The sequence below is a fragment of the Mixophyes fleayi genome, chromosome 12 (genome assembly GCF_038048845.1).
Source record: "Mixophyes fleayi isolate aMixFle1 chromosome 12, aMixFle1.hap1, whole genome shotgun sequence".
Lineage (NCBI taxonomy): Eukaryota > Metazoa > Chordata > Amphibia > Anura > Limnodynastidae > Mixophyes > Mixophyes fleayi.
In genome coordinates this window covers 76,818,224-76,832,503 of record NC_134413.1, presented here as the reverse complement: position 1 = coordinate 76,832,503, position 14,280 = coordinate 76,818,224, and the positions used below count along the sequence as shown (strand labels likewise).

The window sequence follows — 14,280 nt, the reverse complement described above, 5'->3', positions numbered from 1 at the left end:
ATGTGTTTATTGTATTGTCCTGTAATGCTATTTATGGATCCCTTATGGAGCCCTTTAAATAAAGGTTAATAATAATAGTGATACTACTACTACTACTAACAATAATAAAAGCTTGTGTCTAAGAGCAATAATCGCCTAGACAACCAAGGTGGAGACCAGATACGGATACCATTAAAATTTTCAAGGAATGAAAATTAAATCCTCCCTGAAATTATTAGTCAACTTAATAAAATGATGGGACTTCAGCACACCTGCTTTCATCCTTTCCTTTCCTACAAAACAATCATACCCTTAAGGATGATCTGATATGTAAAATTAAACAGGTAAAGCAGAGATTGAATCTGTTCCAAAGTGACCTTGCGTGCATTATAAGCTAAGCCAATTCCATTGCGCAATTTCTGCACATTATCAATGGTAGCCTACAAAACATCTCTCCGGATTCTCTCTCAATTCCTAAGTACGACAATCTCATAGAAAGCGCCACTGTTTTCTCCACAGTTACCGGAATCCCAAAGGACCTAATTAAGGCTTGAACTGAAAATAAAAGCTCTTTACATTTTGCTGAACCGCTAGGTGCCATTACTGAAAAGCCATCCAAATAGTGCTCTACCCCTTAATCACCTGTACCCACCTAAACAAAAAAGTACTGAATCTTTAAAAAAATAAACTTCATAATCCATAGCCAAATAACAGTCTACATAATAACCTTCCTCTAACTTAAAACCCATGATTCTGGATGCAGGGGAAGGAGACGAAAAGCAGACTCAATACCAATCTTAGTCACCAGGGCTCCAAAGCCTTGTCCTTTAACCAACCCAAGGACCTTCTCGAAAGACTGATAGACCACCCTGCAACGCAGCTCCTTAATTGCATCATTAACCGACTCCCCTTATAGGGGAAAGACAAATGTTGAATCAACTTAAACTTTTCTTGGAATTATTAAGGCAGCACCACGATTGTGGTGGCACTGGAAATTGACCGAACTAACTGAACATCTTTTGTATCTCTTTTCTTTATCACCATCAGTAAATCCAATGTCAATTTTGAATTCCAAGGACTTGCAACTTGAACCCTCCCAATAACGGGCAACCAGAAGACTCCTTTGAACAAAAATTCTGTATTCTCCCTATTCTCCTCCACATTGCATACATGTATGTTGAAATTTATAAATTCGCACTCCTACTTGCGTTCCCAGGACGATTCCCCAGCCTAACTCTCCGCCCCAGTCTGTCTCCGCTCGCTGTCTCTTTTGCCCTTTCGTCATTAGCCCCAGACCGGACTTCCCCAACCAATGGTTGATGCTCACCTGCATTTGCTAGGTTGGGATACTCATCCGCTGCAATTTGATGACCAGTGATGGGTAAACGGAGTCCAACTGTTCCCGTCTCATGCCGACGCTCCCCAGATTCCTCCCCAGTGTGGACGCTAACGCCTGAAAGAAAGAAATTATTAATACAGTCTTGAGATAGCGCCATGCTGTCCGACGGTGACTCTTGAAATTGCATTGATGAAAACCTGTTCCTGTGAGTATTGCCCAAGATGGCCAAGATGGGACAATAGAGCCCCTGGTGCGATGGAGGAAGCCTGGGCCCGCACATTAAAAGAATGAAGGGGTGGCTTGGGTAATAGCAGAGGGAAGCTGGTGGGGGGATAGAGCAATCTGGTGACGGGGACAGGGACTGAGGATGGTAAGAAAGGAGAGGTGGAAGGAATAGAAACACATGGAGTAGGGGAATAACAGGGGGCAGAAGTGTGCTCACCAGGAGGCTTGAGAGGGGCACACAAATGGTGCACGTCAGCCCCATTGTATGGATGAGGCCAATGCAAACTCAGAGGGATGCCTGCAGGACCCCATTGCATGTTGGGAGATTCCAGCATCAGTGAAATGGGCATAGAGGGCGAGGGAGCACCTGGGGTGGGGCATAATAGTGGCAGGAAAATAAAGAGGGAGAGAAAGGGGTAAGAAAACAGGAGAGGAGAGCAGTGACAAGGGGACACCGACCACAAAGGACTGAAATAACACAACTAAAACTGGCAGAACGACCAAAGTACTAGGAAATAAACAGCAAAGTGTCTGAGTAACACAAACCTCTTCTAGACACTTGTGCTGATTGCTCATTCACCAAGCAAAGAGGAAGTGATCACAGACTCAATAACTGGACTCCTAGACCCCAAACCTCCCACTTCACACATATATTTATACTTATGTCTAGTGTACAGATGAAGAGAAATAATGCTGTGCAGACGGAGAACAAGAGATGATGAGAAGTGGTACTGTGCACCTGTTCACACATACAGGATAACAACAGATACCGAGAATTACATCTATCATATAGATCTGGAGAAGTGGTACTGTGCACCCTCCCATACATACAGGATAATAACAGAAACTGAGAATTACATTAGCATACAGATAGTGAGTAGTGGTACTGTGCACCTGTTCATACATACAGGATAACAGATACTGAGAATTGCATCTAACATACAGATCATGAGAAGTGGTACTGTGCAGCTATATATATGTACAGGATAACAACATATACTAATAATTACATCTAGCGTGCAGAGAATGAGAAGTTATACTGTGCACCTATTCATACATACAGGATAACAGATACTGAGAATTACATCTAACATACAGAGAATGAGAAATGGTACTGTGCAGTTGTTCAGATATACAGGATAACAACAGATACTGAGAATTACATCGAACATACAGAGAATGAGAAATGGTACTGTGCAGTTGTTCAGATATACAGGATAACAACAGATACTGAGAATTACATCGAACATACAGAGAATGAGAAATGGTACTGTGCAGTTGTTCAGATATACAGGATAACAACAGATACTGAGAATTACATCTAACATACAGAGAATGAGAAATGGTACTGTGCAGTTGTTCAGATATACAGGATAACAACAGATACTGAGAATTACATCTAACATACAGAGAATGCGAAATGGTACTGTGCAGTTGTTCAGATATACAGGATAACAACAGATACTGAGAATTTCAGCTAACATACAGATCAGGAGAAGTGGTGCTTTGCAACTGTTCAGATATACAGGATAACTACTGAGAATCACATCTAGCATACAGTTCAGAAGTGATACTGTGCAACTGTTCATACACACAGCATAACAACAGATACTGAGAATTACAGCTAACATACAGATCAGGTGAAGTGGTGCTATGCCCCTACTGAAATGTTTGTACTTCTATCTCCACGTCTACTGAAGACACAGACCATAAGTCATACTACAGGTGGTTCCATACAACCGATAGACCTAATAGGATGATTCTCCCTTATCTGGGGTAGATTACACAGCTTCCTGAACTCACCGCTAAAGGCAATGAACCCCCCCTCCCTCCCCACCATGCCCGAACTATTTGGTTTTGTTTGATCTTCTAAAATGAAAATCCTGGACTTGCCACCTACATTATTTCTATGTTCCATATTCTGTTATGCATTTGTTATGTTAAAATCGTCCATTGGAAATAAAAATATAAAAACCTACAAAAGAAATTGCTGAGGATAAAGCAAGATATTTAGTAACTTTTTACTGAGTCTTAAAGATGTTTCTCCTTTCTGGTGCTCCCTCTATGAGAATTGTTTTACAATTGGTTGCTCCAGATCCTTGTTCTGCACACGTAGTCTATCACCATATTAGAACCATGCTTTTTAATGAGACCAAATGTTCCCCTTAAACAAGTATATATGAGTACTCACAAAAGCCAACATTTCTAAATAAGTACAACGACACATTCCAGAACTCTTCTGATCACCATGAATACTACACTCTAAAGGAGAAGGAAGATTCTCTTCAGTTTCATTGTCCAGCCGACAGTTAATGACACTCAGATATTTAGGCTGACCTTAAGACGCCCCTGATAAGAGGAACCTCTCTCTCTACATCTTTCTTCCTGACACTGAGAGATTTGTACAGGATACAGAATGACTCCATTGCCATGTCACCACACGGCATGCTCTATATATGTTTTTAAGTGCTCCCATGTCGCAGTGGGGGCAGCCATTTTGAACCAACGAGAAGGCATCTTATCCATTCACTAGGAACCAGTGACATCACTGTGGCTGAACCAATGAAAATGCATCCCGTCCCTTCACCAAGATCTAGCGCCTCAGTGACCTCGCCCGTTCCTAGTGAACGGGTAGGTTATAGTGATAAGCGAAGGGGCAGCGAAATTTTATAAAAATCAAATTTCACGGCAGAACGGGACTTCCCACGATGCAACCTTCCAGTACCGTTTGAACTTTGCCATACGGCGCTGTATTCGTAAATTTGCATTTTTGACTCTTGAATTTCAGGGAGTTCACCCAGACTAAGAGAAGTCTATCCTCCCGCACCCCGGAGGTCAGGCCCAAGTGGCAGATTACGGGGGCTGCACAATACTGAGGTGAAAACAATTATGGTTTTGCCCACAAAATGGCTGCTTATACTGTGTTTACGCGTTCGTACATGAGCCTAATAGGACACCTGACTCTGTTGGTAAAGACCAAACTTTGTCGGGACACCCCCCCCACTCATAATTTACATATTAATGTCCTCCAACAGACATCTAACAAAGCCAAAGAGTTTAGAGTAGAAATGTTCACTGACCCCCGTGTTTTGGTTTTGGTTTTGGATCTAAAATAACTTCTTGTTTTGGTTTTGGTTTTGGCAAAACCGCCCTCGCGTATTTTAGTTTTGCTTTTGGTTTTGGATCCCTTTTTTTTCTCAAATCCCTATTTTTTCTAAAATCCCTATTTTTGCTGTAATCACATAATTTGGCTCTTTTTTTTGTTCCTACATTATTATTAACCTCAATAACATAAATTTCCAGTCATTTCCAGTCAATTTTTGTCAAGTGACAAGAACACTGCTACCCCTCCTGTTTCTGTGTGAGCAATGGCACTGAGCAATGTCACTGGAGACTGGAGAGTGACAAGATCACTGCTACCCCTCCTGGTTCTGTGTGAGCAATGTCACTGAACAATGTCACTGGAGACTGGAGAGTGACAAGAACAATGCTACCCCTGTTTCTGTGTGAGCAATGGCACTGAGCAATGTCACTGGAGAATGGAGAGTGACAAGAACACTGCTACCCCTCCTGTTTCTGTGTAAGCAATGGCACTGAGCAATCTCCCTGGAGACTGGAGAGTGACAAGAACACTGCTACCCCTGTTTCTGTGTGAGCAATGGCACTGAGCAATGTCACTGGAGACTGGAGAATGACAAGAACACTGCTACCCCTGTTTCTGTGTGAGCAATGGCACTGAGCAATGTCACTGGAGAATGGAGAGTGACAAGAACACTGCTACCCCTCCTGTTTCTGTGTAAGCAATGGCACTGAGCAATCTCCCTGGAGACTGGAGAGTGACAAGAACACTGCTACCCCTGTTTCTGTGTGAGCAATGGCACTGAGCAATGTCACTGGAGACTGGAGAGTGACAAGAACACTGCTACCCCTCCTCTTTCTGTGTGAGCAATGGCGCAGAGTAATGTCACTGGAGACTGGAGAGTGACAAGAACACTGCTACCCCTCCTCTTTCTGTGTGAGCAATGGTGCAGAGTAATGTCACTGGAGACTGGAGAGTGACAAGAACACTGCTACCCCTGTTTCTATGTGAGCAATGGAACTGCGCAATGTCACTGGAGACTGGACAGTGACAAGAACATTGCTACCCCTGTTTCTGTGTGAGCAATGGCACTGAGCAATGTCACTGGAGAATGGAGAGTGGCAAGAACACTGCTACCCCTGTTTCTGTGTGAGCAATGGCACTGAGCAATGTCACTGGAGACTGGAGAGTGACAAGAACACTGCTACCCCTCCTCTTTCTGTGTGAGCAATGGCGCAGAGTAATGTCACTGGAGACTGGAGAGTGACATGAACACTGCTACCCCTGTTTCTATGTGAGCAATGGAACTGCGCAATGTCACTGGAGACTGGACAGTGACAAGAACACTGCTACCCCTGTTTCGGTGTGAGCAATGGCGCTGGATCTCCTGGGGAGGGAGGTACTTATGGAATCCAAAACCTGCGGAATCCGACAACGCAACAATGACGTTTTGCCTCGATTCAGATCCGAGGACACGCAAAAGTACAGAGCCAGCTCGCGAGCCTACTCGGATCCCCTAAGTTCGGGTGCGCTCGGTTTTTAGAAAACTGAGCCTGAGCATCTCTAGTTTAGAGGATCCGCCTTTTTCCCCCCATTGTTGTATCTTTTAAACTAAGCTGTCATGTTCTGTTTTATATATATATATATATTTAAAACGAAAGCCAATCGTTTGAAAGTAAAATTATCCTTTAAAGGATGAATTATGCACTTGCAGGTTCTAAATTTTCATCAAAGGAAATGTTTGTCCCCAAATATGTCCCTATTTTAAGGTTTCGACCAACTGCACAGTACAATTCCTCTTACTCTGTATATTAAATGCAATTCTTAGGCACACACATACTGGATCATACTGGGTAAAGTGCAACATTGAGGATCAGCCAATCAGTACAGCTTATGACGTGTTGAGATGCACCTGTCCTGCTGGTGCTATATGTACAAGGCTACACAGTGGTTGGGAGATATAAAGAACGTGTGAACACAGGAAGGGGTTGACCACGGTACCAGCTGATGGCGTGTCAGACGGAGAGTAAGAGGAACCCGACTGCCACAAAGGCCCTGTTGTCACGACAGCAAAAAATTCCCAGCGTGTGACAGATAAAGGTGCACTTGTATAAGCAGTGCAAGTCACAATCAATTATATTTTTCCCCTAGAACAGAGTAACACAACACAGACACTTGTGTGTGTGCATGTGCATGTTACAGACATGTTGACCAGCTCCACTGTGTGATCTATTCTTGAATGCTACAATCCCATGAAACAATCAGGTGTTTTTTTACTGTGGAAGGCTATAAGAAGTTTGCTAGTATTCACCATTTTTCCCTTTTTTTTTTCTTAAGACTGCTTTTAATGAGTTATGATGCTGGACTCCCATGGCAACCACAGTCACATGGCACAGGATGTAATGAGCAGAGAGGCTTTGGAACGCCCATCTGAGCTCTATCTCTATTGTACCATCCTTTATCTCCCCTCTGCTGCCATCACATGACTTGCTGGGAGCTTTGAGCCTGTTTCTTTGTAGCAGCCTGACTGTGTCTGTATCTGGCAGCCATTTTTGCTTGCCAACCGGAGAGCTTTTAAAAAGGAGATAATCATTTCTAGGAGGAAACTTGCTTACTATTTTTATGATTTCCACTCCGGGAGATCCCAGGGGAGGGATTCAAGTGGGAAATCAATGTGCAGTAAGCGGGATGCGGAAGGATGCCCTTCTCCCCCGGGAGACTGAGAGGACTCTCCCACATTCGGGAGTCTCCCGCACGTTTCGTGAGAGTAGGTAAGTATAAATTAGATGGATGCTTTAAAGCAGGCCTGTATAACCTGCGGGCCTCCAGGTGTTGTGAAACTACAAGTCCCAGCTTGATTTGCCGGTAGACGACCTGTTGATAGCTGGAAGGGCATGCTGGGACTTGTAGTTTCACAACATATGGAGGGCCGCAGGTTGGACAGGCCAGTTTTAAAGGTACTTAACTTGCTATTTAAAGAAAAAAGTCTACATCAACCTATATGGGGCTGAGTAACAAATCTCGATGGTATTTTATTTTCTGCTTCATCTTTGCAAACCATCAAACAGGGTTGCCAACCGTCAGTAAATTTACTGACAGACAGTAAAAAAAGTAACATTGGAGTCAGTAAAAATAAATAAAAAACAAATGTATCGGTCAATTAAACATCGGACCTCACCCCACCACTACAATAACACACACAGTAGTGCAGCAAGGGAGGTTTGGAGATTATATAGGATTGTAAACCCTTTATTGGAGTTTGCTGAGCCACAATTTTTGTAGTTCCCCTTTAAAAGTAATAGATGGGGCTGTATAAAGATGAACGAGTTTGTGGGGTATATAAGCACTCAGGGCGAAATCACTCACAATATCTGTCAGAGTCGCCTATTTATAAAATCAGCCGTTTCAGAACGTATTTCCTGATTAGGCGTTATGAGTATTCAACAAGAGGATATAGCTGATCGTTACCTCTTAATTCTTTCCTATAATGTCCAGTAACTGTTACTATGTGGTTAGCATTGCTATACTACTACTTGTGTCTATAATTTCTAACCCTGGCCCTGCATACGATGGACCACTTACGTGTCCTTATCTGTGTGTAGTTTGTATGTTCTCCCCGTGTTTGCGTGGGTTTCCTCCGGGTGCTCCGGTTTCCTCCCACACTCCAAAAACCATACTAGTAGGTTAATTGGCTGCTATCAAAATTCACCTTAGTTTCTTTCTCTCTCTGTCTGTCTCTGTGTGTATGTTAGGGAATTTAGACTGTAAGCTCCAATGGGACAGGGACTGATGTGAATGAGTTCTCTGTACAGCGCTGCGGAATCAGTGGCGCTATATAAATAAATAGTGGTGATAATGATGATGTCCTAGTAAAATATGAAAAAGTAATCTGACATCACATTCCTGGTCATACTTTTTAAGAAAGTTGCAGTGGAAAGTCCGGGGGAATACCTACCAACGCGTTTCACTTTTTTTTTTTGCAAAGATAGCGTTTGATTCCGTTAAACAATTCAGGAAGTCCTGCTCTGGTGACTCATGTGTGAGCTGTTGAAACTGATTGATATGTGATTGTATCCTCTGGCAATATACACTTTAATCTGTATTTTTTGCTATTGGGTAACGCTGAATTTAATTTTTTTTTTTGGTTTGCTTGTCCTCGGCCATCACTGGGCTAGTAAGACATTTACAGTTAATCTTGACATAGTAAACTCTACCAAATACTAGATTTAAAGTTGTTGCTGGAGTTGGTTAAACTCCAGGGCATTCATTTATTTAGGAGGTAAAATGATGTTTCCATCCTTTTTGTCACAAGACCTGGATAGAGGTTTCCTAGATTAAACAACTGTGTGTAGGAGACAGTTTCTCATTAATTAAGCCCAGGTTTTGGTCTGACGAGTCAGCGAATGGCCTAATTATTGACCAGCAGCTGTAAGACCCTTGGAAACATGTAGGGGTCTATTTACTAAACTGCGGGTTTGAAAAAGTAGAGATGTTGCCTATAGCAACCAATCAGATTCTAGCTGTCATTTTGTAAAATGTACAAAGTAAATGATAACTAGAAGCTGATTGGTTGCTATAGGCAACATCTCCACTTTTTCAAACCCGCAGTTTAGTAAATATACCTCTTGGAGTTCATTTTGCAGACGTAAGTTATGCAATGAACAAGATTCCTCATTAATTGGGTCTCTGTCTTATACAGAGGAGATGTGGCCTGTATACAAAGCATAGCCCATTCTCTAGTGGTCAGTAAACTATACAGAACCATTTACTTGGTGGCCTGTGTACCATACAGAACACAATCTCTGGCGGCCCAGTTTATAATACAGAGTCTAGTCCCTAGTGGTCAAGTGTACAATGCACACTCTAGTCCCTAGTGGCCAAGTGTATAATACAGAGCCTAGTCCCTAGTGGCCAAGTGTATAATACAGAGCCTAGTCCCTAGTGGCCAAGTGTATAATACAGAGCCTAGTCCCTAGTGGCCAAGTGTAAAATACAGAGCCTAGTCCCTAGTGGCCAAGTGTATAATACAGAGCCTAGTCCCTAGTGACCAAGTGTACAATACAGAGCTTAGTCCCTAGTGGCCATATGAACAATACAGAGCCTAGTCCCTGGTGGCCAAGTGTATTATACAGAGCCTAGTCCCTAGTGGCCAAGTGTACAATACAGAGCCTAGTCCCTAGTGGCCCAGTGTACAATACAGAGCCTAGTCCCTAGTGGCCAAGTGTATAATACAGAGCCTAGTCCCTAGTGGCCAAGTGTATAATACAGAGCCTAGTCCCTAGTGGCCAAGTGTATAATACAGAGCCTAGTCCCTAGTGGCCAAGTGTATAATACAGAGCCTAGTCCCTAGTGGCCAAGTGTATAATACAGAGCCTAGTCCCTAGTGGCCAAGTGTATAATACAGAGCCTAGTCCCTAGTGACCAAGTGTATAATACAGAGCTTAGTCCCTAGTGGCCATGTGTATTATACAGAGCCTAGTCCCTAGTGGCCAAGTGTACAATACAGAGCCTAGTCCCTGGTGGCCAAGTGTATTATACAGAGCCTAGTCCCTAGTGGCCAAGTGTACAATACAGAGCCTAATCCCTAGTGGCCAAGTGTACAATACAGAGCCTAGTCCCTAGTGGCCAAGTGTACAATACAGAGCCTAGTCCCTAGTTGCCAAGTGTACAATACAGAGCCTAGTCCCTGGTGGCCAAGTGTACAATACAGAGCCTAGTCCCTAGTGGCCAAGTGTATTATACAGAGCCTAGTTCCTAGTGGCCAAGTGTACAATACAGAGCCTAGTCCCTATTGGCCAAGTGTACAATACAGAGCCTAGTCCCTATTGGCCAAGTGTACAATACAGAGCCTAGTTCCTAGTGACCAAGTGTATTATACAGAGCCTAGTCCCTAGTGGCCAAGTGTACAATACAGAGCCTAGTCCCTAGTGGCCAAGTGTACAATACAGAGCCTAGTCCCTAGTGGCCAAGTGTACAATACAGAGCCTAGTCCCTGATGGCCAAGTGTACAATACAGAGCCTAGTCCTTAGTGGCCAAGTGTACAATACAGAGCCTAGTCCCTATTGGCCAAGTGTACAATACAGAGCCTAGTCCCTGGTGGCCAAGTGTACAATACAGAGCCTAGTCCCTAGTGGCCAAGTGTACAATACAGAGCCTAGTCCCTGGTGGCCAAGTGTACAATACAGAGCCTAGTCCCTATTGGCCAAGTGTACAATACAGAGCCTAGTCCCTGGTGGCCAAGTGTACAATACAGAGCCTAGTCCCTGGTGGCCAAGTGTATTATACAGAGCCTAGTCCCTAGTGGCCAAGTGTACAATACAGAGCCTAGTCCCTAGTGGCCCAGTGTACAATACAGAGCCTAGTCCCTGGTGGCCAAGTGTACAATACAGAGCCTAGTTCCTAGTGACCAAGTGTATTATACAGAGCCTAGTCCCTGGTGGCCAAGTGTACAATACAGAGCCTAGTCCCTGGTGGCCAAGTGTATTATACAGAGCCTAGTCCCTAGTGGCCAAGTGTATTATACAGAGCCTAGTCTCTAATCAGATCGTCGATAAAAATATGACATTGATTTCTGTTAGTAAATATTATCCACACCTTTAAAAGTATATAAAGCATAGAGTTTACATTATCCCAAATACTGATAAAAGATTTGGTATGATGACATGGCACGTATTTAAAATAATAACCCCCCCTCACAAATTAAGGAACTGAACAATCTTAGTTTAAATTACGAATTGTCACTGTGTTCTTCTAGGGTGACTGCACCTGTGTTTAAAATGTTGAAAAACATGTGTTTGCGCTTTAAATTTTATGTCTTGTAGGATGTTAAAAAATGATGTATTAGTTTTTTATGAAGTTACTTAGATTTCTATATTGAAATGTAGCTTGTTCTTGATATAGAACAACATTGAAAATAGGTTTTATCCCTTTATTATTCTGTTAGAAATAAACAATTTTACTACTAGTCCAGATGACTTTGCATTCCACGTTTTGAGTCTCTGTGGTAAGTGTTTCCGTTAGACTGCAATCCCTCTGATGCAATGTAATCACCTGGCTGTACCGTAATAGGGAAGTGTGAGATATGAAAACATTTATTTTAACTTTTTCTTTCCCCTTTTATTTGTAACATTGTAACCAGGGACTCTCTAATTAGTTTGTTTTGATTCCTTTTTCACCATAAATTCCCTAAATGCTGTATCTAAGCTAGGACAGTTACCTACTAGTCATGCTGTGTTTGCCTTAAATAATTTAGTACACTTGCAGTTTTATATATACATGCACTATTTTCCCAATTTGTTTCAATGGGGTTTCCAGTGTGTAGAAAACCACTGAAATGCGTGGAACATGAAATGAATGGGAGAAGCCCACGAGTAGACACATAAAGAAGTGTATATAATTGCAGTGCCAATTCCACAACCAAATGCCATTATATGTATTTCATGTGTTTACTTTCAATGCGATTTGTAAGTAGGCTGTGCCTGGCCGTTACGTTTTTGGCATTTTTATGTTTTTCAATGAGGTGCCAATTATCTAAACAATTAGAGCAAATCTAGCAAAACTGATGTCATTTTCGCAATCAGCCCCACAAAGTTACCCTAAAGTCACTGTATTATGATTGACAATAAAATTATTTTTGACCAGTGATATTAATTAATATGCCATTAACTGCTGTTTTTTTAGGACTAGTTTGCAGCAGCATCTCCCTTTGGTGGTGCCACGATTTTAGATTTGCGCAAGTGCGAGGGACTGGATGCCGCCAATGCCCATCGGTTGACAGACAAAGATGATGGTGTGTCTGGGGGTGCAGAAGTTTGCTACAGATGGAAGAAATTGGGGTGCATCAAGAGTTTTCCGAAAACAGTGCAAAAATTAGATTTCAGTTGGCGGAGCGTGATACTTGAAATGGGCTAAAGGAGTGGGAAGGGAGCAATTTTAGAGGAGGTCCTCTGCAAAAGGTTTTGTGCATTAGCTCAGAACTAGCAGAGAACAGATGTCGTCATGTACTTTTAAACCCTTGGGCCTGATTCATCAAGGAATGTGTGTTACGCACTTCTGTATTCAACAAGGAGCGGATGTGAAGATACGTCTGCTGACGAATACGGGTCTAGGTACACTCTGCTCTGACAGACAATATACTGCAGAATACGTCCAATACATATGTAGAATATAAAGTCACAAAAGTAAAAATATAATATTCAACTAATGGCACATGTTAATAAAATAGTCATTAATGGCAAAACATTAAAAAATAGAAAAAAAGTGTTTGTTTTTCTAATTTTTTTCTCTCCATAAAATACATTTATTAGGATATTATTAATGTCTACTGTACAATGCATTTTTACAGTTGCTTCTGAATTCAAACACATGTTCTAGCTGTATACACAGCCGTCATCACTGACACTCGGCACTTACACCCGACCTGTAGCTGGTGCAAGTGATAAGTCAGAAAATCATGTACCTTAGAGATGCCCAAAGCTTGAATCCGACATCGGCACGTATCAGCATTTACGCCCCTTAATGAATCAGGCCCCTTGAGTGCTAAGGATGAGTCCCACTCGACCTCTGCATTTAAGGGGTTCACCCCCCCCCCCTCCACAGATTACTTGTGGTCTGAGGGTTTTCAGGTACTGTCGGAGGAAAGGAATCTTTTTGGTATTAGAATTGTACATTGATCAGTCTATAAAAACCAATGACAAATTCCAGGGATAGGGGCTGACTATTTTAGTGCCTATTTCTCCCTGTCCCTAGCACTTAAAAAGCTGCGGGTACCATTGTTTGAAAGAGGGAAGTCTCCTCTTTCACATGATGCTCTTCCTGTTTATTCATTTTTTGATCAGCAGCAATAGATAAATATGCGATTAGCCCAAAAAGGGAAAAGTCACAGCAATGAAGATGCTAATACGACGCGTTTCACTCCCTCCCTTCGATGGAGACGAACATTTCTAGGTGCTCTTTGCCCAATATGAAACAAAGCTTCATGTATGTATATATGTATATTATGTACTGTAATACCTATTGTACATCGCCGGACACCTGACAACGCTTCTAATGGATAAATGAAATATATGAAATAATCAGTTCATAATAAGACCAACACCATCGTCAAACTTTCTCGTTGGGTCTCTGTCCTTCTGCCCAGTGAGCTGAGATTGTCCTGTATTTCTCTTACTGATAGAGACTTAGGGGTAGAATTACTTAAACTTCTGAAACGGAAGAGACAAGGGGCTAGATTTACTAAGCTGCGGGTTTGAAAAAGTGGGGATGTTGCCTATAGCAACCAATCAGATTCTAGCTTTCATTTATTTAGTACCTTCTACAAAATGATAGCTAGAATCTGATTGGTTGCTTTAGGCAACATCCCCACTTTTTCAAACCCGCAGCTTAGTAAATCTAGCCCAAGGTGTTGCCCATAGCAGATTCTAGCTATCGCTTCTCTAATACAGTCTAGAAAATGATAGCTAGAATCTGACTGGTTGCTAGGGGCAACACCTCCACTTTTTTCCTTTGTAGACATTATACAGCAAAAGTTAACACAACTTACCGAGATGTAGAACAGAGATTAGGAAGTACAGACCAGAGCTCATCTTCTTCCAGCTTGTGTTAGTTGAGTCTGAGGACTAAATGCCTGCTCTCGTCCTTCTGTTCGTTCTCCCTTGT

At 42.3% G+C, this 14,280-nt stretch overlaps 1 protein-coding gene across 3 annotated transcripts in view; it reads right to left on the bottom strand.

Moving 5' to 3' along the window:
* LOC142108767 (SLAM family member 5-like) overlaps nt 1–14,280 on the bottom strand; it is a 34,206-nt gene extending 19,926 nt beyond the window's left edge. For all 3 annotated transcript variants that reach the window (XM_075192624.1, XM_075192622.1, XM_075192623.1), the window contains exons 1-2: nt 14,165–14,280; nt 1,307–1,432 (exon numbers count right to left, since the gene is read on the bottom strand). In XM_075192624.1, the coding sequence (XP_075048725.1) occupies nt 1,307–1,432; nt 14,165–14,207 (169 nt within the window). In that variant the 5' untranslated portion in view covers nt 14,208–14,280. The remainder of the gene's footprint in view (nt 1–1,306; nt 1,433–14,164) is intronic.